We start from the raw sequence: 24,598 nt of genomic DNA, 5'->3' as shown, positions 1-24,598 counted from the left end.
TATGAAATTCTATCCATTAATATTAATATTCCCATGCAATAAAGTAGTTTGTAAGCTGTAAGTTAAAATATATTACATATGGATCGAATTAAATCACTTTAAAGCAGCGGTAAGGGAATATCAATCCTGTTCTGAGTAAAATTTCATGTATTCAATAAATTTATTAATAAAAAGAAACAAAGTGTGAATGACCTGCGGAGATAGAGGTGGACAGCTTTGTCGAAATTCCTTTTTTATTGCCAATTCCCACCATGGAACCGGTGGTTTCGTTCTCAGCGTTGATTGTGAACCAATTTTGCAATTTAATATCGGATCCCAATGAAATGTTTTATCATTCAATGATGATGTTGATTTATTTGATGATGTCTCATGTTGCTGCTGTTTATCCTTTTGATAACCTAAAGTGGCAAATCGTCTAGGAGTGCATATATGTGATATCATTGCTGTTGTCGGATTATAGAGTGAATTTGTCATCGTCATAGAATTTAATGGTGCCTTATTAATTTGCTCTAAGCTATCGTCCTCACAGTTTATATTTTGCCATCGTACGGTATTGCTTTGAACATGACTAAATGACTTCCTATAGTTAAGGCTTGAGTGAGTCTTAAGGGGTAGTTGTGATTGTTTATTGCTTTCATCTGATTGAACATTAATTAATACGACACTTTCGTCACTATTATGCGGGTGTGGTAAATGTAAGGATTGACTCATTGCGGTATGCTTAAATACAGTACTAATATGTTGATGATGATGATGTGATGTCGAGTATGTTGATGAGTTTGATGATGAATTATCCATACTATCAGCCGATGGTGATGTTGAACGATTATACAGTAATTTCCCATACTTTGGACTATCAGGTCGAGAATAAAGTGGAAATTGCTTGGAGCTATCGCTTGACGTTTTGCTACGCATCGCATTTAACTGATTAATATACTGAGGTGACTTTAATGGCGACATAATTATGTCGTAAGGCAATGATTGAAAACATTCACTAGACTGTTGCAGATCTTTATCACTTCCATCATCTCCACTTTCAATGGAGTTACGCGGTTTAAATGTCTTAAATGTCCTTATCTTAACATTATCAGAACAAGCACTTAATGCATCTGCATCACTCTCAATGTCATTAAGGACGCCTTCATCAAGTTCACTCGACTCATCGAATACAACATTGTGCTTTGCATAAGCAACTTCTGTATCAAATTTTCCATTTGTTGATTTACATCGCGAACTCATTTCAATCATTTCAAATTGCTGTTGATTATTTTCATCAGATGACGATGATGATCGAAGAAGCTTTTGCTCGCTACGACCCTTACTTCGTCGTATTGTAGCATAACCTTCTATTGATGGCTGCTCTTGTAACATTGGCATTGTCGTAGCTTGTTCTTCTTGATTGTCATTTAGTCATCACGCTTATGTGAATATTTCACTTTTATTTTGCACTTTTAAGTCGCAATTCTTTGTCAGTCGACTCTGACAATTATCTTCGCTGTCTTCAACTTCTTCTTATTCCTTATTTTAGTCTTGTATCTTTAAATTGTTTTTAATTTTTCACTTTCAATGAGATCTGATGGAATTTAAAAGTTTCAATTTCATTAATATCTTTTATTTATGAAATGTGTATACAGCATAGCCTGATCGATTTCATCGATAACGATCTGATCGATAAAAATGTATTTGCAATTTGTAACAGTTTATGTTTATTTTTTATTGATCTCATTCATTTGATTAGATAACATGCACACACATACATACATCAAGGAGAAATATGAAGACTGATTGCTGAATCGTGTGGAATTAAATGGAAATTTTACAGCTATGAAATGATTGTTTTGTCAAACTGAACAGAACTATCCAAAAAATTATATTCAAGTGGAAAACAGCAAGAGAAATAATTCATAAAACTATGCATGACTCATGCTTAAAATCAATACGACCAAGCCCTAATAGAATTGATTGGTTACGAATCGGGGGTTCATTCAAAAGTTACGTCCAAAGGAGTTTAATGGTTGAAAATGGAATTAAAATTTCAATTGTCATGACAAGCGCAGGTTGAAAAAGTCTTAGTTGACTAAGGAGCCGTTCCTTAATTACGTTTGCGTTTTAGGGGCAGGGGACGGGGGTCTACAATTTTATAATAGCTTAAACCAATGGTAGACAACCTTTTTTGTGTCACTGCATACCTTGATAATAAATAATAACCGAAACAGGACAAAGCACAGATGGTTCGTAACCTGTTTGTCGTAACACAAAGGTTGATAACCACTGCTTAAGAAAAAGAATTTTTATGGACATTTTGAAACGAGGTAGGCATTAAGGATTTTAAAAATTCGTTGTTTAGCGTATCATAATAAGCCAGTGTTGTTCAAATTGTGTGCCGCGGCACCATATACCGTATGTCATGTGGGGACTTAATCGAGACTTATCACCAAAGTGCAGCATAGCACAAAAAAATTTAAACAACTCTGCAATAAACTAACGGCCTCTAAACTAATTGATGGACATTTTATATGAATGACTCAGCCTCGTGTGTATCTAATCGATTCCAATATGTCTGTGACAAGGAAAACGTAACAATATGAAAACAAATAATGTCAATTCTACTCGAATTTTATCAATTAAGTTTTTTTTTTCGTTATCAGACAATTTACGTTGTTATCAAGCGATATTGAGGATAAGTGGTGATTATACAACATTCACCTGATATTTTAAGCGAATTCACTTATCCTCCTTTTGCTTTGCCTACTTTTTTTAAGTCGAATTTATTAAAAATCGCAAAATAAAGTCTTTTTTAATCTTATCATCAATTTCGAAAGCCGGCATGAGCATATATAAAAGCTGATTATATTTCAGTTTCAGTACGCGCATTTAATTAGTTTTTAAGATAAATAAAATAAACAGCATGAAGAAACTGAATGGAGGAGATAAAAGTACATAATTTAATGAATGTCACAATGTATTTACATTATTTTCTGGATATGTATATGCATGTACAGTACCATGATAAGATTAATCATAAAATTATTATGAGACGAGCACATGACGTCAACTAATGTAATTGAGATTTATTTTGAAGCAGTTCCATCGTCTTTTTATGATTGCCTTTTAACTTTTGTTTTTTGTTGTTGCTGTTGCCATTTAAAATTCAATTACCGAGATTTAACTGTTAAAGTCATGTACTCAAAACTCATCATGTAACACAAATGGCTAAAAGCAGTGTGCCACAGTGTTCGGGGCTTCATTTAAAGACTTCATTATAGTCATAAAAACAGATATTAATTTTTTAAGTTTCATTCGTCAGACACGGAGATGAAAAGGAGGCATTAAATAAAATTGTACCATAAAGTAGCATTTGTAAAGATTGGCAACAAAATGAGTTGCAAATTGCAATAATATATATATCCAGCATGTTATGTTGTGGTACGGAGTAAGTAAATTGTTTATTTAATTTGTTATTGACGAGCTGTTAACATCATAATTCACAATTTCTTGCGTGAAAATTGAAGTTCCGCGTCATGTATGGATGTCAATTTTTCATGGCTAATTTATTACTCGAAAGAAAAATTGAATCATTATGCGAATCTAATTGTGTTCAAGCAGGAGGAGATGTACTGAAGAGTCAAGGTCATCTTATCGTCATTAACAATCATTAAGAAGCAATTGAATTGTTGACATACCCACAAGAAATATGCGAAATAGAATGGAAAAAAAAGATTATATTGAAGATGAGAAGTTCAATGGAACTTAATTAGCCATGAATACGCGAAACTTTGGCAGTTTATTCTACACAATTAATTTCAATTATGCGAGGAGAATGGCTTTTATAAGACAAATAATTCGTTACGAATGCGAAATGAGATGGAGAATTGAGAGTGAGAGGAAAAAAAAATTAAGATGGAAATGAGTAACAGCACAGAAATAAAGTAAAAAAAAAACGAAACAGATTATGCCTTTCGCATTCAAATATCTATCGATAATTTAAATCGTGAACATTTCATAAATACGCTTATTATAAACCTTTCTGCAAAAAGTTAGACGTACTAAGAATTTCATGAGAATAAGGCAATAATCATGAATGATGGTTACTGCACTCAATAGATCTACAATTATTAGTAGGTTCAGGAACATTTAAAAATTCAAAGGGAGGCTGTGAGGTGCGTTTCCAGTACATATGATTCGAAAATGGACAGGTGAAATAGATTCTTTTGCCGAGTCTCGAAATCATGACTGCTTTGTCGGTTACACAATAATTAGGTATCGAAATACGAAACCACTCCGCAACCGGGTCACCTTGACTAATACGAGAATGGATAAGTCCCCGATAACTAAGATTCTGGCAAACGAATCTGGCACCAAGTCAGAGTCACGCTGAACTGGGGTTGTCTGGGGATCGATTCACCGACTAGTGATATTTGGACTTTACAGGTGATTATCAAAAAATTGTCTCTTAAACACATAACATCAAAATTTAAAAAGTGACACAAAATGCCAAGCCGAGATAGCATTATGCACCATCCTAGACAAATATTCGCTAGCCCATGCTCTAAACTCTTTAATCCTCAGGAATCGCTCAATTTGTATGTTCGTTTTTCATGAGGAAGTGGGAGAGGAAGAGTCTATGGCCCTTCAAGTATTTCACATCACTCATAAACGAACCCCTCTTAATGTCATAAACGTTGCCGAAAGATTTTCATCTCATTGAATCAGCTGTTCAAGTACTTCAATCGACAATCAGTTTTGCGTTAGCTTTAGTAATACGACAGACAACCATAATAGGCAATTGTTGGTGTCAATTGGTAATTAATTATCATTAATTCATTTTTTTACACTTTTACTGTGTATATTGCGACTTGATGTTAGCAACAAGACGTTCAAAGTATAATATAATAAGCTATGGACGTAAAAAATGTGATTAACAGGTGGATGACAATAAGATTAAGACATTAATTGATAGTTGCTGGAGATTAAAAAAATATTTTAAGTATCATACTTTGTCTTGTGATTCTTAAGTCCTGTGGCTTTAAAGTTCTTAAAGCTAATTTGTCTGCTAGACTTGAAAATAAAAAGGTAATGGATTTTTATTCAAAATGACATTAAATTTATGTATTGCAGAAGTCTGTGGACTGTCTCGTATCTACCCATATCATGCAGCATGAGAACTAAAACTTCACATAAATAACTACCAAAAAATTATTCATATAATAGCATAATATCCATTTATCACAGTTAGTTCATGTGTTCTATACATAACATTTCCATTCTCCGCAACTACCACAGCAAGTCTCTTAGTTTATTTTATTTTCACCATACATCAAATATTTAATTTCCTTAAAGCACCATTTATTACTTTTTCTTTTAATTTCGACATGCCTTTACGTAAGACATGCTGTTATGCCAAAAGAACATTCAAAAGTCATCATCAATTTTAAAGTATAGCGGAAGCAAAAAGTTTTAAAGAATTTGCACAAAGAAAGATACAGTATTGCTGGTTGATTTCTTCCTAGCCAAGGCTTGTTGTCCTTGACTGAATGTTATTCTTTTTTATAGCCTTTGCGTACTTACTCTTAGATGAATTGATTCATTTCATAGTAAAATAAGGAAAGAAAACGAAGTCATAGGAGGAACAAGAAGAATACTGTTACGTATAATTTATTAATTGTTGATCAGATGATGCCTGTCTATTTGAGCTTTTGAACTGCACGAGAAACTAAATTTGCTTTCATTTTTTTTTTGCATTTTTCGAGACATCGATATGTCAAAAAATATATCTCGCTGACTTTTTAACTCATTTTCGACCATCTGGTAATACGCGAAGTGTACATGAGAAGTACAGAGTTTCAAAAAAGGCACAAGCCTTACTCTCTTTCCCTGCTTGCGATTAGTTTCACTTACCCAATCGTAAACTTATTTTTGTACACGAATAATTTGTTTTATTGTTTTGTTTTTGCGCTTTATTGCGTAGTGCAGGCGTGTGGTCAGGAGTGTGACTATTGTGGGAGATCTAAATTCCTTCCTTTAGCCTAGAGTCTAGGGGTGTGTAACCTGCGTGTCGTGTTACACTAATTTGCAGTCAATATTTTTGGAAATGTCACGAAAACCACATGACGTGTGCAGCTCGGTTGAGGCTTAGTCCCAAGGTGTCCCGTGAAAATGACAGGTTGTGCACCGCTGGCCTAGACTCAATAATAATCCGAAGTGGTTCTTAATTACTGAGGGCTGGAACATTACTTGAAGGTGACCAAGTTGGAATTTGTTAAACAGCTCTAATTCAGGGATATATCCATTAAGACTTCGGATCTTCCCATTTAAAGCATTAAGCATGTTATTTAGACAAGAATCATCAAGTTGATTAGGTATCTCAAGTCGTAATTACTGAGTTTCCTTCAAATTACTAGCTACAACCCTAATCTGACTACATCACTGCCATGTATGAATTCAAGAGCTTCAAGTACAAATATATTGGTTTATCTAGCTAAATAGCTATAATATTTTAATTCACTACATCTATATGCCTTCTTAAAATGATGATTATTGAAGTAGCAACAGAAAAGAATTGTATATAAATCTTAATGAGCTCTAAACCGACCAGATGTTTATATTCTATAGCCATTCACAAACATGTGATCTCATCTAAAGGTTGTACCTAGTGAATTCCATAAAATGCAAATAATGGAAGTGACACATTTTCCTTGTGCCAATCTCAACTCTTTTGATATGCAAACTCATTTCGATTGACAGCTTGCGAACATAACATTTTCCTCTATTGTTGCCTTATTTTCTATCCAATGAATGCAGCAGATTTAAATGAATTATAGTAAATTCAACATAAATCAGCAATATTTGTGTGAATGGTTGGGAGTTGTGTAAAATTTATTGCTCTACTTCAACCTATTCATGCATACATTCACTGGTTTTTGGTTGAGGTTAATATGATATCGTCAATTTTTTTTTTTTTTGGTATTTCATGTCTGAAGATGATATTCATATTAAAATAAATTGTGGTATTGAAATTGAGCAATTTATTAAGAAGAAGGAATAGGCAGCAAAGCACAAAAAATAGTATCCAACTGTGAACTATTCGTGAGAAAGATGTGACAGTACATGTCTTAACATTTGGCACATTCTAATGTTTTGTGGCGTAAGAAATGTTCCGGATGTTGCTTACTGTTCGATTAAGTATTTAAATTGCGTTTACATGATCTGGCTGTTTAAGAAACACGATCGTGCTTATGAGCTAGAAATCAGAACTAAATGAGAACCGCAAAAGCAATTCAATCAATTGTTTTCATTCTTTCGCGTTCTTTTCTCATTTCAATTTCCGCTTTCGCAATGGCTAGCAAGTTCTATATACAATAACAAAATCTGAATGATAGAAACGATGGTGAACATGAAGGAACAATAATTTGATTTTTACTTCTCTTCTCCTTATTCATCTCTTTATTTCGCATCATTAAGATGATGGCAAATAATTTGCATTATCAAGCACACTCTGGAATGAGAAATTGTCAAGTCGAACGTCAATGTCGTAGGATGAAAGAGGAGGACAATAACAGTCATCATGAGGCAAAGAGTAAAGAGAACTGCGCACGAGAGCATGAAAAAGAAGGCCTTTCAATCCATCAATTTTTGTGGTTACAATTGTCGACTGCTGTCCGTGAATGGAATTTTACATTCTGTGATCAAAAAAAGTCCATTTTTGTAAGGAAATGAAAACAATTTGTTAAGGAAAAAGATATTTTTTTTGTGCGTAATGTAGTAGAAAGTTCTTTCGCCAAATGCTACTATATCTATGGAGTATGTGAATGAGGACAGAGAATACAACATTGAGCGTTGTAAAATGCATATACTACATGTTGTCTAGAAATGGTATCAATTATTTGTTCGCAGAAATCTTTCACTAAACTTTACTTTTCTTCATTCATTCACTCTTTTAGCTATTTTTTTTTATTTTCATTCATCCAATCTCCATTCTCGTCGCGTATTTGTTAGCAAGAAGAGATCAATCAACTATGTTTGTTATGTTTTATGCTTTGATTCATTTGGAATATAGAAAAAGTTTATTATTTTTTTTTTTTCAGCATAGCTTTCTCAACGTTTGCGTTTACTTAAAAGATAAGTGATCATGTGATGAAGAATATTGAGCCCGAGCAGTACAAGATATGCTTTCTTGAAATCTCGGTTTTGGAAACTTTTCGGGATCGGGATTAGGACTAAAATCGAACTCAAAATCAATTTGGATTATATATCTCGAGTGGAGTAAAATGAGTTATAATTAGTTGGCTAGATACATACATCAGGTTATTGACTAGCACTAAGGTATTTTTGACCACTCGGGCATGGAGGCAAGTCGACTCAAGTCTACTTCTCCATATAAAACCAGTGTCAATTTCGAGCTCTGGATTGATTTATATAGGCAGAAAGCATAGAACGCAGTGTAAGGTTCATCATTTGCAGTCAAGATAAACACCAGAACGTAGGTCTTTGCCATTTTGATGCTAATTTAAAAATATTAGTGCTCCAATATACTATCACATTTTCAAATGTGCCATTCCGACGCACAGAGGTCCCGAGTGGATAACTTGACATAATGTCTAATTAATAACCAGACCTACGATGGACTACTGACATTTTCTCTGGAAAGGTCCGTAAAAAATGTCACCAGTCGACCGTAGATCTAGTTATTACCTAGAACAGTTGTGAGTTGTGAGAATCTATGGGCTACGGCACACTGGTTTTAAAAATTTAAGGTTGTCCATGACTGAACTAGACACTAGACACTAGACAAGTTGTACACTCAGGAGTATTCCACTAAAAATGTCACTTTTGCTCTAAGCATAGTTGACCTGAGTCGACCAGAGTTCTAACTCGAATCCATAAAAATTCCGAGTCGACTTCAAGTTCTGACACTTCTTAATATATTGCCTTCTAGGCACCTTGGTGTCAACATTTCAATGCGTTCCATTACATTGCAGCATACTTTTTTATGCTACTCGGGTAAGATACAAAAGCAAATACATTTTTCATCAGATCATTAAAAGTCGTCAAAGTGTGCTGCATGCATCCATAAACATTTTTTTTAACGAATCAATTCAAAAATTTTTTTAATCACTTTTTTCTGTTTCCTTTTTATTTAAGCATCAATTATTGCCTTTCTTAATATTTTTCTTCTTTTTTTATGTCACACAAATTTTATTTTATGATCAGCTACAACAAGATATCTGAACTAATTTCACAAATTATGTATATATCAACTGATTAAATGCATCATTAATATGCATCATAAACATCCACTATTCCCGAAATTATTTTTTATGTTCCACATGTCACACTAAACATATTTCCATCATTTTTTAATTTTACTATGTGTCACAACACACGATAAACATATTTGGATCTGCTTTATTTATATTCCGTATTCTGTCGAATTACCAACTTTAACTAGATAAGATTCTTTATCAAATTTCCTTGATAACAAGCTGATTCTATATCTCAAAAAATATAATTAACTTTCATAAGGAACGAACGACAAGCTTCAAAATTTAATTCACATTCTCGTGGTCATATACACAAATAAAAAAATATCGGAACAGAAACCAAACGGACGACCGTCGCGCTTAATTCTTTTTCTCGAACTGAAATGAGCGACGCGAGATATCCATTTTTTTTTTGAGAATGAGAAATCGCTCACCAAAACTGAGTCGAATGAGTAAACTTTTTATTTTTTTTTCTTTTGGTTCTGTTATTGCTTTCGCTTTTTTCCCCTCTCAGTTTGTAGTTTTGAAGACATGATATGAAGAAAAAAACATAAAAATTTTTAGTTTGTAAGAAAAAAATAAATATACATCAAAAAAACGAAGGAATGAGATATGAATACAATGATATTGTCAGGGGTTTTGACAACTAAAATATTGTTCATTTGGATGGAAAATGTTTTGGCACAGAATGTATGTGGATGCAAAAGTTTGCATTTGTGAGTTTGAAGTTTTTAAGTAGTTTGTGATTTATTAAATGTATTAAGATTGGTTTTTGATGATTTTATTGTTTAAACCAAGTTTATACTTGGAAACAAATGGAGCCAGGAAATTTAGTAAATAGTTTCTTACAACGCTGAAGTGCTGGAATGTTTAAAGTGTTGAGAATATAGTTCCTGATTGAAACAGGTTTCGATTAGTTGATCTATTTAGAGATATCTTATTAACTTGACATTTTTGTGGATTGTCGTCAAATTTCAGGGTTATAACTATCACACCCTACTCGAGATTACAATTATTTAGGTTGGAAACTTTGCAGTTAAGCTTAGATGATTATTCTGTATTCTTACTACTTTGGAAATAATTAGCTCATTTCCAGCCAGAGTAGCAGTCATTAGTACAGTGTTGCCCAAACTTTTTAGAAAGTTTGAAGTTGAAGAACCTACAATTTAGGGACGCATTAATAGATTTTTTGGATTCATTAATAACATCGTTGGATTAAATTTGGTTTATTGCTGTACATTGAACTTGACATGGTTATCCTGTAGTACTTCGCAGAATATAAATTAGGAAGCACTGTTACATCCCAGTTACATATCTAGAAATACTTTCTCGGAATGCACAATTTGACCTTGGCATGGAATCGAATTTTCAGCGATTTCTACGTCGTATGTCATCTAGGTTTACTGGTTATATGACGAAGTAGCTTAATCAAAAGTATTTATAAACCCTAGTGCCCCACCTCCAATAGCGTTATGTAACAAGAGAACGGATCCCCGAGCAATACACCTGCCTTAGTTGAATCCAATTCAAACTCACATATCACCAAAAAAGTCCAAATTGGAACCAATAAACATTATTTCAACAAATGATACTTTGCAGCCATCAACAACGAAACCACCTCAAGAAAACCCGGATTTATTCACATATAAGTACAAATTTATTTTCAATTGAAAATGTCATTAAATTTAATGCAGTTCAATAAATTCTTATAACTTCCATATGAATGCTAAATGATGGTAAATTATCATCCTCAATAACCCTGACAATAACATAAAAATCATTTAATTTAATGAAACTGCTCGAGTGTGTGTAAAAAATCTCACGAGACGATTGAATAAGAAGCAGAGAAAGAGAGAGAGAGAGGAACTAAAGAACTTGGGGTTTAATTGTGTTGGTGTCATCATAAAGATAAAAAGATGTATTTATTTATGCTTTTTTATGCTCGCTTTCATGTCTCATGCTTGCCCTTTCAGGATCGATAGAGTTGTTAAACAATCATAGATATTTCCCCAAAAAAAAAGTTATGACACAATGCCTATACGTTCTATATATTTTTTCCCTCTTCCGCTTATTTGTTATGCCAAAGTCATTCCTCGTTCCTTTGATATCTTTTGTTAGTTCCTTTTTTTTGTATAGGAGTGCGGTTTTTGAGTTATTTATGGTTGTGCTTCTCCCAAACTATTTACTGTACACAAAAAAAAGTTGATAGTTTTGCGCTTTTTTGTGTTGGGGTTAGACACAAAAAATATGAAAAATTGCTTAGGGGAGCCATATAATGATGGAAAGACTCGAGAACCTAATTAAATTAATTGAGGAGGGAAGCAGCAGCAGTAAGAAAATCATGACTTTTCATAATTTCCTCACTCAATTCCATAATCCATCAGTGCCAAAATTCTCTCTATTATTCATGCAATTTCCATCGTCTGACAATTTCGCACATTTCTTGTCAGCATTGAAAGGATGAAAAACTTTTTTATATTTTTTTAATTCAATGGCTTTCTTATGAAAAGATGGAAAAATTCACTTTTGTGCTGAATCAGATGAAAAGAAGTCAAATCCATTTGAATTAAGATGTCTGAATGGAACACAAGATTATTTCACATTTTTTTTCTTACTTACTGCTTGCATTGATAAAGTAGTGTGGGAATTCACCAAAATGTCATAAAAAGAATCCTAGACAAGAGCTGAATTTTAAAATTCTTATCACTTATGTCCCATCCAAAAAGTAAATCGCGACATCACGCAAATAATAAAAATTTAATTCTACCTGCGACACTCGAAAATCTTTTCAATTTTCATCATCATCAGAGACTCAAACTCTTTTTTTTTTGTGCAATCTCATTGTCGGCTGTGTCTTTTTATTCGGATTCTTATGCTACTACCTTCTTTCTTCATGACTATATCTATTCAATTAGACACTCACGAAATCTTGTTTTTTAATTCAGCAAAAAGATTCCCCTCCCATACTCATAATCATCATCTGATGATCATCAAATGACTTTGAGATTTTATACTATATGACGTGCTGCTATAAAGCATGTGTGATGATGTCCATCATGAGATATTAATAATGTATAAAAAGTTAGAATTATAACTGCTAATACTTGGACGTCTCTTATTTTTTTGTGTGACTATATACATCCATACATACACATACAATTAATTATTTCTCCATCAATTTAAGAGACGTCAAATTGTGCGGCAAGAATATTCTTTGCTTAGCTTCAATTGTATTGAATTTGAGGGATGAGATAAAGTAAAAACGGAAGAATTCTATTAAGACTAATGAAAGAGATCATTCCCGCTCTAATTCATAACTTCTCGTATTTTCATTTTCTCTACTTAAATAGCAATTAGAATGAATGAAACGTGGAAGGATCTTAAATCTTCATCATCATCATGATGATCATCATATACATATTGTTCAAAAATATATTACTATCGTCATTGTTATTATTATAATTCTGTCAGTGTTGGCATTGAGGTTTATGGGCATTTAAATATGAATCAGGTAATGAGATAAATGGACGTAAATTTGGATAATTTATATAATATTTTGGGTTGCAAGATGGCTACATAAGTATTGTCTAGATCAAGTAGATCTTCTAGACATAGGACTTGCATGTCACACAGGGCTAATGTGCTGCAAATTGGCTTATGTGACACATGTCATTCTATACAAATGCCCCTTCGTCACCGTGATGGCAACGTTTAAATATGTCGGGAAACGGTCAGTAGACCAAATATAGTAAGATAAGCTTGATGAAAAAAAGTGCATTATTTGAAGTATGAAAGGTTTAATCTATCTATCAGCTTAGTGATTTTCGAAAGTATAAATACTTCCGCTTTTAAAGTTTAGCAGTTTGATGACGAAAATCAAGTATTAGGCAACGTATTATGAATGAAACGGGTCATGATAGAAGTAGTTAGAAATAAGAAAGATACGAGAAATGTGAATGTATCGAAGAAGGTTTTTAAAAGAATGGACCTGAATATTTTGTGACTTAAGATCTACTCGAACCCGAACCCGAAACCGACAACAGATCATCGATCGCAGTGCCGTTGCTATAAGCAAACCCTACATTATATACCCGATTAGCAAAAAACAATTAATTCAACAAAAATTCTGCTCAAGAGCATCGTGGCTCTCACTTGATGCCAGACTTGATTTGAATCCGGTTTCATGTCAGAACACGTCAGTCTGGTGCTGGATTTTGGATCGATCAATTCGATAAAGACACACAACTTTGAGAAGATTATTACAAGTACCTGTGTAAATAACAACCCTGATTCATTTTGAAGATACTTGAAAGATACTTTGAAGATGCCTATATTTATTATTGTTATTATTATTGTAGTATACGCAAAAATATAAGAAGAGTACTCATCTCTATCAAATCAATTTTTTTGTTGAATAGCGGCATATGATGAATAAAGTAAATAATTCTCTCATCACATGCACAAGTTGCCTTTTAAAGTGGTTTTATTGATTCTATTTATTGCCAATTTGTGTCGATAATAAAAAAATTATTATACTTGTATCGCTTTCTGATAGATTCAAATTCATTATGAAAAAATATGAAGAGAATTGCTAAGGGAAATAAAAAGTAAAATTGTCTATAATATTTAATATAAGCTTTTGCATGTGCACTTTTAATAATAATTTTTTTTTTTTCTCTTAAGAGGATTGTGATGCATGAAGCTCATTGCATTTGTAAGGTGCATTAAAAATCATTATTCGCAATTTTCATTCAAACGATGATTACCATACTTGCTCTTTCTCTCTATTACATGCATGCTCTTTCTCACTATCTTTAATTTTCTTTAATATTGATTGAACATGTATTATATTTTTATTATATTGTGATGGTAATTTGCTGATGAATGCTTTCTGAGCAGCAATTTTGTGTGAAATAAAAATTATGAATTTCACTAAAGAGAAAAGAATAAGTTATCAGCACTTCTTATAGACTTATAATAAAAACAAAAATAATATTATTATTATTTGAATGAAAAAGGTGTCAAGTTCATGTTGAGAAGTTTATAATTTTCGATTTTACAGCTCCAAGACTTTTATTACAACTGATGTGTTTTGATTAAAATGTCAGAGATATTTGGGCCGTGTGATTCGGATATTGGATAAACGAGCATGTGGTTTATAGAAGTCTTATAAAAATATTCTAAATATTGGGGAACATTTGGAAATGATGTTCAAAATTTGGAAGAGTCTAAAGCTGCCCAAACAGAACCAACTAATGCTTTAACTGCGAATGAAGCGCAAGGCTATTTCTTCGTCTCCGCATTAATAGTGAACAGGCGAAGTTGCCCTTACGACGGATAACTTAGTTAACCGCATTGTGTCCACTCGGGTTGGATGCCTAGCTGAATTTTAACAGAGATTCAGGGTTGAGATTACCGAAGTCACGGTTTCGAGACTGAGATCAAGCCTGGGATCAATACGACAAGCGAATTCCCCTAAGTCTCAGTCTCGACAAATATTGATACTTGGTCTAAAAAGTTTTAGTCTCTCGTCTCAAGGACCCTTAGGGATTGAAATTAATTGTTGAAACTTCATTTTGATTCCTAATAACTTAAGATTTGATTGTATAGTCAGAAAAAGAACACTTTCTCAACAACTTGTTTCGAACGGGAATCGAACTAAAGTCCTTCGATTTCTGATCACATGCTCTTACCACTGAGCTATCTGGGTTATTTAGAGGTGCATGCCAGAATGTCAATTAAAACAATTATTCTGCTCTGAAGTCTTCTTGACAATTTATAGATCTTTTCTGTTGATGAGGCTTTTTAATTGGAAACAACAACAATGCCAAACCTCATCAGCAAACAACCCATTAGAAGCATAGAGTTCTCAAAACATTCCAAGTCATCTCAAAACAGTTATCCACAGAGAAGAGAAAAAACCAATAAAATTCAATCACATTTCATTCAATTCAATAAAAACAAAAAAACTGCGAATAAATTTTTTTGGAATCTCCATACAAAAGAACGAAAGAACACAAAAAAGAATGAAGGAGGAAAGTAACAGCTCATTGTTCCAATTATATCAGAATAAATTTAATTTGCCTCAATTGAATGTTTCGTGTCGTCTCTCAATTTTCATTGCTCATGTTCATAGAAAATAAAATTTATTGTGTGGAATAGAAATTGTGCCTTGTTAATTTTTTGACGCCTCTAGTCAAGTAGAAAATGTTCATAAAGTACCGATTCCTAGTCTCAGAGACTGAAGAAAAATTTCACATTTTAGAATTCATGCGAAATTGATGGCCAAAAGGCTGCGAACATAATGATTATTTTCTGATGCTCAGGCATTCAAAAAGAAGAAAAAGTAAATGACATTGAACTTGTGCATCATGCAGTTATTCTTTAACGGATCATAAACACTCCAAAAATAATGATGGCATTGCTCTTTATGTGCTCGGCATAAGCAAACAACATTAATTTAATTTCTTTCGTATCATACACAATCCTGAGCGGCACAAGCCAATGAACTGCCGTAAAAATGGGGTGGAATCAGCTGTCAAGGTGCCGACAGGGTAACTTAACGCTATATCGTTAGGGTTTGGTCAAGGTTCGCATGGTTAAATATCTCGAACTTTAGCTTAGCAGCCTGAAAGTCTGCAGATTTGGACGAACCCTACTTTCCGGTAATACGGCAACGAAGGCGACGTAGAACAAGGCAATGCCCTAGCAAACACAATGTGCTGCTCGGGAATGTTATGTACTGCTTATACATGTGCGTCTTTGGAGAGATGTTAAGAAAGAAAGAGTAAGAAAAAGGGAGAAGTCGACAAATAAATAAGAATTGACTTCTTCTTTGCTATTAAGGCATGATGAAGATTGTGCAATAAGACGAACGCAGTCTTAATGTTGAGGAAATTCGTGCACTTTCTCTCTTTTATTCTACCATTTTTTAATTCTTTATAGTTTTGTGTATTTACCATAAATAACTTTTTTGCATGTAGCTATAAAAAAATCCAGCTGCAATATGAAATTTCATCTCAAATGAACACGGCAGCTGATAAATTGCGTTTTAATCAAATTGCAACTTAAATTATTAGCAATTTGCCTTCCTTCTTTTTATTGCTCATAAAGTGTTTCCTTCGTTCCTTAATTCTCTGTTGCTTTATCGAATAAAAAAAGAGAGAATCTACAACATAAAAACAAATAAATTTATGTGATAATCGTTGGGTTGGCTTTATATTGGCATATATGATGCGGTATCGATGAATGACTCTCATGAGTTGAATTTTAACAGCTATAAGCAACAGGCAACAATGTAATTCATTCATTTTTTGGTCTAATAATTACATAAATAACAATAAAGATAGAGATGCTGTTGTTTTTCCGGATGTAGTTATAATCATTTGAATTTTAAGTAGCTTAATGACTCAATTGAGATTTAAAGCATCTATTAAGTGGTGACCAAATGATTAGTTAGTTGACTGCCACTGAAAAATTTTCTCTAATTATGTCGCTGTATATGAATTATCAGTTCCCGTTATTATTTTGGATTCTTGCAGTTTCTGCGCTGTTATAACTTTTTGTACATTCGTACTTAAACTATATATATAGTCATTCAATTCAGAAAATGATTAATGAGTTTAATTTTTAATTATGTATTATGAAAATGAAAGAAATGAACATGATTCTCTCATTTTTTTCCCTACTTTACAATCACTTCCATTATATTCATTTACTGTATTTTTGTTTTCTCTGTACTTTAAATTGCAACAACCAAAGGAATGAACAGTATTTATAGTTAATGTATTTATACATCAAATACATATTTGAGTAGCTAAAGCAAAGATGGGTCATTTATCATAGGATGGGGTATTGACGCACATGATGTAATGTAAATCTTTATAATGATTTTATGAAATTAAATTATATTATATGTACTTTATCGGGTACTCATACCACAGTGTCGATAGCAGAAGTGTACAAACTCTAATTTATCATTTTAATTGCCAGCTGTTCTCGATTGTGACTGGATGGGAAACTTATTTTATTTTGGAGAGATTTTAATTCAGTATTCGTCAAAGTTGGACAATGAAGACACAGTTACCAAGAGTTCAAGTGTAAAGTTAGTGTGTCTACACACCTTGCTTGACACATCGAAAGGTTTCGACTAGTGCAGCGAAGCCCGAACTGTGTAATGCGGTTCAATAACGAACCGCTGAAAATGACACGAATTTCATGCTTTGTGTGTGGTTTTGGACGTGGCTTACTACATAAGTGTTCCGTGGAAAAAAAAATTTTTGGACAACACTGGACTAGTGTGTCGTGGAGCATGGTTTGAGAAGCACTGTCTTAGTCAAGACATTGACACTCTTCATCCGATTATATCCGTCCCATACAATCTTTAATCCGGATGAAATTTTTGCATGGAGATGAAGAATCCGTTCATCCGGATGAAACGTGTGTCAATGCCTTGGTCTTAGTTAATTCATTCTCAATAGACTATACCGAATCCGAGGAAGTTCAGCTTTTACGCAATGCTTCTAGGAAAAAGATGGAAGGGGTGGGTACTCAATATAATTCCAAACAAACATGTAAAAGTGAGATGAGTTCAAAGTTTGTTTGCCCATTTTATGAAAGTTTTGAGAAGCATTGTCTTAAGCAGTCCAAAATTTGAGATCACCAAGGGGTCAAATATTCAAATCACCGACAGCAACCATTTCACCAACGAAATCTTTTGACTATATCAATCTCACATTTTGGATCACATTCATGAATTAAGTCACGTAGCAGCATACTACTAAAAATTGCCATAAACGTTAATGAGTACTAAAATTTTAAATTCTATCCGAAATTAAATTAAAATCTACGTTTCTTAAACTATGTAGACCGTCTACATCGATTCTGTTGTGTACTCGAAGAACAAAAAGTCACAACCTATTGTAAAATTTCACATAATTACAATGATAAATTACTGTATGTCTAGCTTGTTTGACATAACGAATTAATATGTACGAAAAAATAGTTGTGTAATGCCTCATTACTCGGGTCATGCTACTCATGCCAAAAAAATTATCCAATACTAACAATGAGAATGGAAAGAAATTAGTTTTCGATTTCTAATAAACAATTAACATCCTTGACCTCACGATTGACTCTTCAGTTACCTGACCGTTTATGGCAGATTTTCTATTATTATCTTGGGCAGTGGTGGGCAATCTGTGTGTTGCGGTACGCTAGTGTGTCGTCAAAATTGGAATTCATGGAAGTGTCATGAACCGTGATTTGGGTCAGGGGCGTAGCCAGGAGGGCTCAAGGCTTTCCATCAAGTAATGCCACGAATAATGAAAGGTTGCCCACCACTGGATTTAGCACGTACGCTCATAATCTGTTTACTCAATAAGCTTTAGCAAACTTGAACTTTCAGCTGTCATGAAAATTGTATGACATGCCATAAAGTACCTTCTGTCTATGACAATAAAGTTTTGCTTTCTACCGCACACATGTGACTTGACTTGCTTACTTTTTTATTATCCTAATCTTTTTCTTCTCTTATTTTAATGTTTACAAATTCGATTTAAATGGCATCTAATTGTAATGTTTAATGTTCATGTGATTAATGAGTAGCTAGTTGTTCATAATTATTACTATTACTATAACTATTTGTTTCTGCTTACTATATATTCTTTCATTCATCACTGACCTCCTTTCTTTCCTTTTCATTTTCATTTTGGATTCTTCTTATTATGGACTCGACAACGACTTAATGTTATATAGGAGGTTTATTTATATGGAGGAGATAGATTTCTTCTTTACTTTTATCATATATGTTAATAATAATAATAATATAAAAGTTAATGAAAAGAGAAGCGAATAAAAAAAAAACAATTTTTTTAATCAAAACTAAACATGGAAAAGCACCGGAACAATGAGTTTCTTCATCTTATGTCCATATTATATGGCATGAAGTAGAAGAATTATAAACAAGATGATTAGAGAAATTTTACTGTACGATGTAAAGCTACTGATGCATGTTTTTGGAATCTATCTATCTTTAAAATGCGTGAATTTCATCCGTTGCAGTACCGAGAAAAATAATTGGAATTCCTTTAGGAAATTCCATCACAAAGGTATAACAGCAAAATTTCTCTTGTGCAAAATCATCATAGATTTATAGTAGTTCGTAAAATTGCCTTTAAGGTCACACGACACTCGTCAATCTCTTCGTCTCACATGACAACTTCACAAATTGTCATTCCCACCCATCATGTCATGGCGAAATAAAATAACTAGCAACATATGTGTGTTAAAGCATTAAAATATATAAAAAAACAATTTTTGTGAAAGCCGACAAATAGTAAAGAAATGGCATTTGACATCTCACTAATCGTCATAGCAATTCATCATGTATAAGCACTTACGCAAATGTTTCCTCTTTATCACTCATTTGCCTTTTTAGCGTGTTTTTGAAAAGTATATCTGGTCGGTAAAGTGGCTGGGTGAGGTGAGAAATCTGTGCAGCCAGGGGCTGGTTTCTTAAACTAGTAGGAATACCCTATCGTATCCTGACCGAGGAGGTGAGGCTATCCTAAGATAACTCTCTTATGTTCCTTCTAGAGTACCCATTCTATGATAGGGTATCCCGGGTATCCTTTGCAACTAGGGAACGGTTTCTTAACCTACTCGAGGATTCCACCTGGTTAAGAAGGACTATCCTTGGATAACCCTCCTACTTAAACCCTGGGATGCAGTAGAGTTAGGTAAGACATGCCGTAGATTAGGGCGGTATCTCGGGTAGGATAACTAGTTAGGTAAGGCTATTCTAGAGTAAACCTCCTTCTCCAATCAAATAATGCCATACAATAGGGTAGGGTAGCTCGGATAGGTTAAGAAACCGGTCCTAGACATAGCAGAGTGTTAAGATTTGAAGCTATAGCTATATATCATCAAATTATTGACTTGGCTATTGATTAAGTGTCTTAAATGATTTTTAAATTTTATATGCAAAAAAAGTTATAATTTCCTTTGTAAAAATTTGAAATTTTTTTGACCGTTAATTTTCAAAAATAATATTTCCGTTAATGATTGATCAAACTCTGATGCGCTGATGTTCCTCAATCGAACTCTTAATTATTCAACACAATTTTTTTTCTAAATCATAATATACATTATTCACAGACCGCGCATAATATTAAGCTGATATTGACGTTGTTTGTTGTTACAGTTTTATGCATATGAATTAAGTGTAAATTAGCCGATTGGAAATTTTCGGCATTAAAAGGAATTAAGCTATTTAAAAATGTCATAAATTCGGAGCAAAAAAGTGAGAGTGCGCAAAAAATTAATTTAACTAGAAATTTGCCCTAAGGTTAAATTCAGCATTCATAAGCTCCTCTGTCTGAATATTCCAAAAAAGGGAGTTTGTGGAGCTTAAAAATATTCAATTTAGAGAAAGAAAATTGAAATTTGTGGTTTTTCACATTTGTACACATCCATGATTAGGTTATGCTGTATCCTTGCCTTTTAGCCAAATACACATCACCATAATATGAACTTATTTAACCGCATAAATTTACATTAATAATATCTTTTTGCTTACTCTCGTGTTGGAATGAAACATGACAAAAATTTTCATTTTATATTTGTTAGCACATAAAGTTTTAAGGCATAAAGAAGATGTTGTACTCACATTCGTTGACAATTGACTTGAGAGGCTCATGACTTGTTCCCTTGCTTCAGTTAGCTCACGTTTAAGTCGTCGCACTTCATTCGCTTGTCGCTGTTCCTCTGTTGTCGAGCCATACATTGATGAGCCACCTGACATGAGAGATATTTGACTTCCATGTACTGTACATTTAAAGAAGAAATGATTATGCGTGAAGTAGAGTTCAAGTGGATATGATGACGAAACAGAATGGAAAGGAACAAAATAAGAAAGAATTTCATTAATATTAAGCACACACAAAAGGCATTAGCATGAAAATTACCTTCATCATTTTTCTTTGGATACGTGAGTCTGTGACTGGCATTGTGCGTAGGTGATAGTAATCCAGTAAAACCACGTGACGGTGTCGGTTGTGGACTTGTTGGTTGACTCCATGGGACCATTCCTTGTGCATTAACTGGTAAACAGTAATATGGTTCCGATTCTATATCTGGTCCACGACTCAACATTGATGGATACATTTTCTCTGACTTTGTTGATCTAATGAAAAAATTGCGGAAAGAATAATGTTAAAAAATAAATAAAGATGTTGTAAGGCATTTATGGTAGTAATAAGCAACAGTTGGAATAGCTTCATGCATCAATGACGTCAGTCATTGCATTTTAAAATACATAAGAGCATTCATCATGACAAAACAGTCGAAGAAAGTAAGTAAGAGCAAAAATGGAAATAATAAAAAAATCTTAAAAGCTTTTTATGATTGATACCATTTGATATTGACTTTATGTATGTCTCGCTCGTGCTGAGATGGATGCTACATATTATTAAATGAAAAATAAAAGTGAATACTTTTTTTTAGCATATGGGATGGAAGGATGAAGCACAAACGCACACTTTAGATGGATGATGATTATGATCTCTCAGTTTATGTATCGTACGTACGTACGTATGGTGGATGGATATAATATACATTAAGCACAAGTCAAAAGGATGAATTATTGTGTGTTGTTTGGCAAGTAAGATTTTTACAAAAAGATAGCTTTTATTTCTGCTCAATGTCATGTGAATGTGTATCATGTGTACAGCACTATTAGCATCACGAGAGCAACAGAGGAATGAAAAAAAGTCTTAATTTATTGGGCGGATTCATGCAAACCCAAAGCAGTGAACAGCACAACAAAAAAAAAAAAAAAAAAATTAAAAGTTGAGTTTCTTCTTTTTGGTAGTTACAGTCATAAACATATATATGAATAAGAGAGTTGTGATGGATCAATATACCTTGGATATGTCCGTTCTTGTAGATAGCTAATGACATCAAAATGATTGGTTTTTTTGAATGAAAAAATTAAAAATTAATTAACTCAAAAAATCAAATCAAACATGTTATGAAGTCACAAAAAATAAGGAAATTCATTCAACAAATTGTAAAAAAGTTTAAGGCATAAGAAATTTTCGAGATAATGATTAAGGCAGTGGTGGTCAACCTTTGTGTCGTGGCACATAAATCTTGGAAATACCATAAACCGTATGCTCTGTGTGCTTTCAATCAAGGCTCACCACGAGAGTGTATCGCGGCACACAGGTTGCCCACCACTGGATTAAAGCTGTGCCAATTTACAGCTCCATTGAATATTCATTTGTTGCTTAATTATTTCAAGTCATTAAATGCTTGACCAATGAATAATTAAGATCATTTACTACAGCTTGGAAGCACTCATTATCTTGAAAATTTATTCTATAATCTAAAATGCCTGGGATGCCTTAAAAATCTCATGTTAAATTAGAAACAAAAATGGAATTCATCTCTGAAACTTTTAGGTCAAAAACTAATGTCAAACTAAATCCTTCGTATCAGTATTACTAAATCTACATACCTGATGCTATTACTACGATTAAGCTTTGAATTTTGACCAGTTTGCTGTGCTGACGATGAGGGCGTGGAATCCCTTGACTGTTGTAAAAGCTTTGAGTTTCTCGATAATCCGGGTGATGATACGATAGATACGGCTTCAAGTGAGTCACCTTCTGATAAACGATTGGCTGTTGTGCCACTATGCTTTAACCACATGGCGTATGTATTATATTCAGGTTTTACTTCGGCATACGTTTGTGTATCTGATAAGCTACCGTCATTTAATTTGGCTGAGCCTCTGTTGACCATTCTAAAAAAATACATAAAATATTTTGAATAAAAATGTCGAGAACATAAATCATGATTATGCCTTTATACCTTTGCTGGAAGACATGCATATCAAGTCCACCCTTTGGCAAACTATGTGATCCAAATCGTTCTTTTACCGATTGTGATAATTGAGCTGCACCGGGTCCCGTAAGTGAAAAGCTTCGATATTGCGGATTTTGTAATTCTATAGTGGACGAAGATGTGGAAAGAAGAAAGACAGAAGAAGTCATTAATCAAAACACTGTTGACAAATTGAATTAATCTTACTCTGTTGGAAGTCGGCAGTGGTTGTTTGTGTACCACCAGATACTTTCAATTTGCTTGATCGTGGTACGGCCGAGACGTGAGCTGTACGACCCCCCGTAAGCATTGCATTCGTTTGAATTTCAGTTGCAGTTGAGCTTCCATTCGTGCGTTTAATATAGCCAAAATTTTGTGGAACTCCTTTTGTACGACTAGAACTTTTTGCAGACGGTGTACTACGTCTTGAGTGACTTGGCGATGATGTTTTATCTTTACGACTTGAAGTCGGACTTGCGGCCTGATTGATTTTTTAAAATTAATATACTTTCTAATCTTTATATAGTCATAATATTCACCTGTTGATTGCTCCAATAGTCACGAGAATTTTTACTACTATTTGATTCCATATCTGCGCTATCTAAGTTACCTTCGCGACTACTTTGACATCTGAAACGAAGTGAATTGAAGCGTAAAATTAAAATCAATAATCGAAAGAAGGAAGGAACAACAAAATAAGCTGAAAAAAAGCAATTTTTTGCTCTATGAACTTTTTTCAATATTCCAGAAAGTTTTGCAGTATATATGATTTTGTGTCATAGCGTGACCCATTTCCGTAGAGTTTCTTAAGAGGTTCTTTTACTTTATAAATTTTTGTGACAAAAAGTCATGACATGAAAATCGAAAGGAATGGTATGGAAAGGAGTGCAAACAAATTGATCTAATTTAACAATTGCTGAACACGACATTGCAAAAAAAAGCAAAGTAGCAAAGGAGCTTGTAAGAGTCACAAATATAATAGTAGTCCTGGGAAAGTTTACATTGAAGCGGAACAAAAAATAATATTTATAGAAGGCAAGCGAGGAGAAATTCAGGACAACAATGTTATTCATCATTAATTTGCCTTCAACATGCATAGCTGTATATCCTATAAATTCACATTCCTTCTCACTCACTTATGTGTCGAGTGCCTTTTCTACTCAAATAATTTTGTGTACATATACATCATGATAGTAACAGCAGTGTGAATCAGCAGCGATTTTTCTTCTTTCCATTTTTACGATGCGGTGGAATTTTTATTATGTACTGTCTGAGAATGTTTTATGCTTTTTTATTATAAATACGTAAAAATGATAGAATATTATCATTTCGTGAGTCAACGCTTATAGCTTTTAAGCTTTTGCTGTGTGCTCATGCCAGCAAAAAGGAAGGATTTTTCATTCAGCAGCTGTTCGAACTGTCAATCGATAAATGGAAAATTTTCCTTCAAA

The 24,598-nt window shown here is 33.4% G+C and overlaps 1 protein-coding gene across 6 annotated transcripts in view; it reads right to left on the bottom strand.

Moving 5' to 3' along the window:
- sick (sickie) overlaps nt 1-24,598 on the bottom strand; it is a 175,706-nt gene that overhangs the window by 15,407 nt on the left and 135,701 nt on the right. For 5 of the 6 annotated variants that reach the window (XM_070652545.1, XM_070652540.1, XM_070652542.1 and 2 more), the window contains 7 exons: nt 23,687-23,777; nt 23,355-23,628; nt 23,136-23,271; nt 22,780-23,067; nt 22,184-22,210; nt 21,227-21,444; nt 20,929-21,086 (listed from right to left, as the gene is read on the bottom strand). In XM_070652545.1, the coding sequence (XP_070508646.1) occupies nt 20,929-21,086; nt 21,227-21,444; nt 22,184-22,210; nt 22,780-23,067; nt 23,136-23,271; nt 23,355-23,628; nt 23,687-23,777 (1,192 nt within the window). The remainder of the gene's footprint in view (nt 1-20,928; nt 21,087-21,226; nt 21,445-22,183; nt 22,211-22,779; nt 23,068-23,135; nt 23,272-23,354; nt 23,629-23,686; nt 23,778-24,598) is intronic. The other variant, XM_070652541.1, reaches the window with a different exon arrangement.

Source organism: Chironomus tepperi, unplaced genomic scaffold (assembly GCF_022539635.2).
Source record: "Chironomus tepperi strain 1889 unplaced genomic scaffold, CSIRO-AGI_Ctep_v1 contig_48, whole genome shotgun sequence".
Lineage (NCBI taxonomy): Eukaryota > Metazoa > Arthropoda > Insecta > Diptera > Chironomidae > Chironomus > Chironomus tepperi.
The sequence above is the reverse complement of the archived record's forward strand: the minus strand, read 5'-3'. Positions and strand labels throughout refer to the sequence as shown.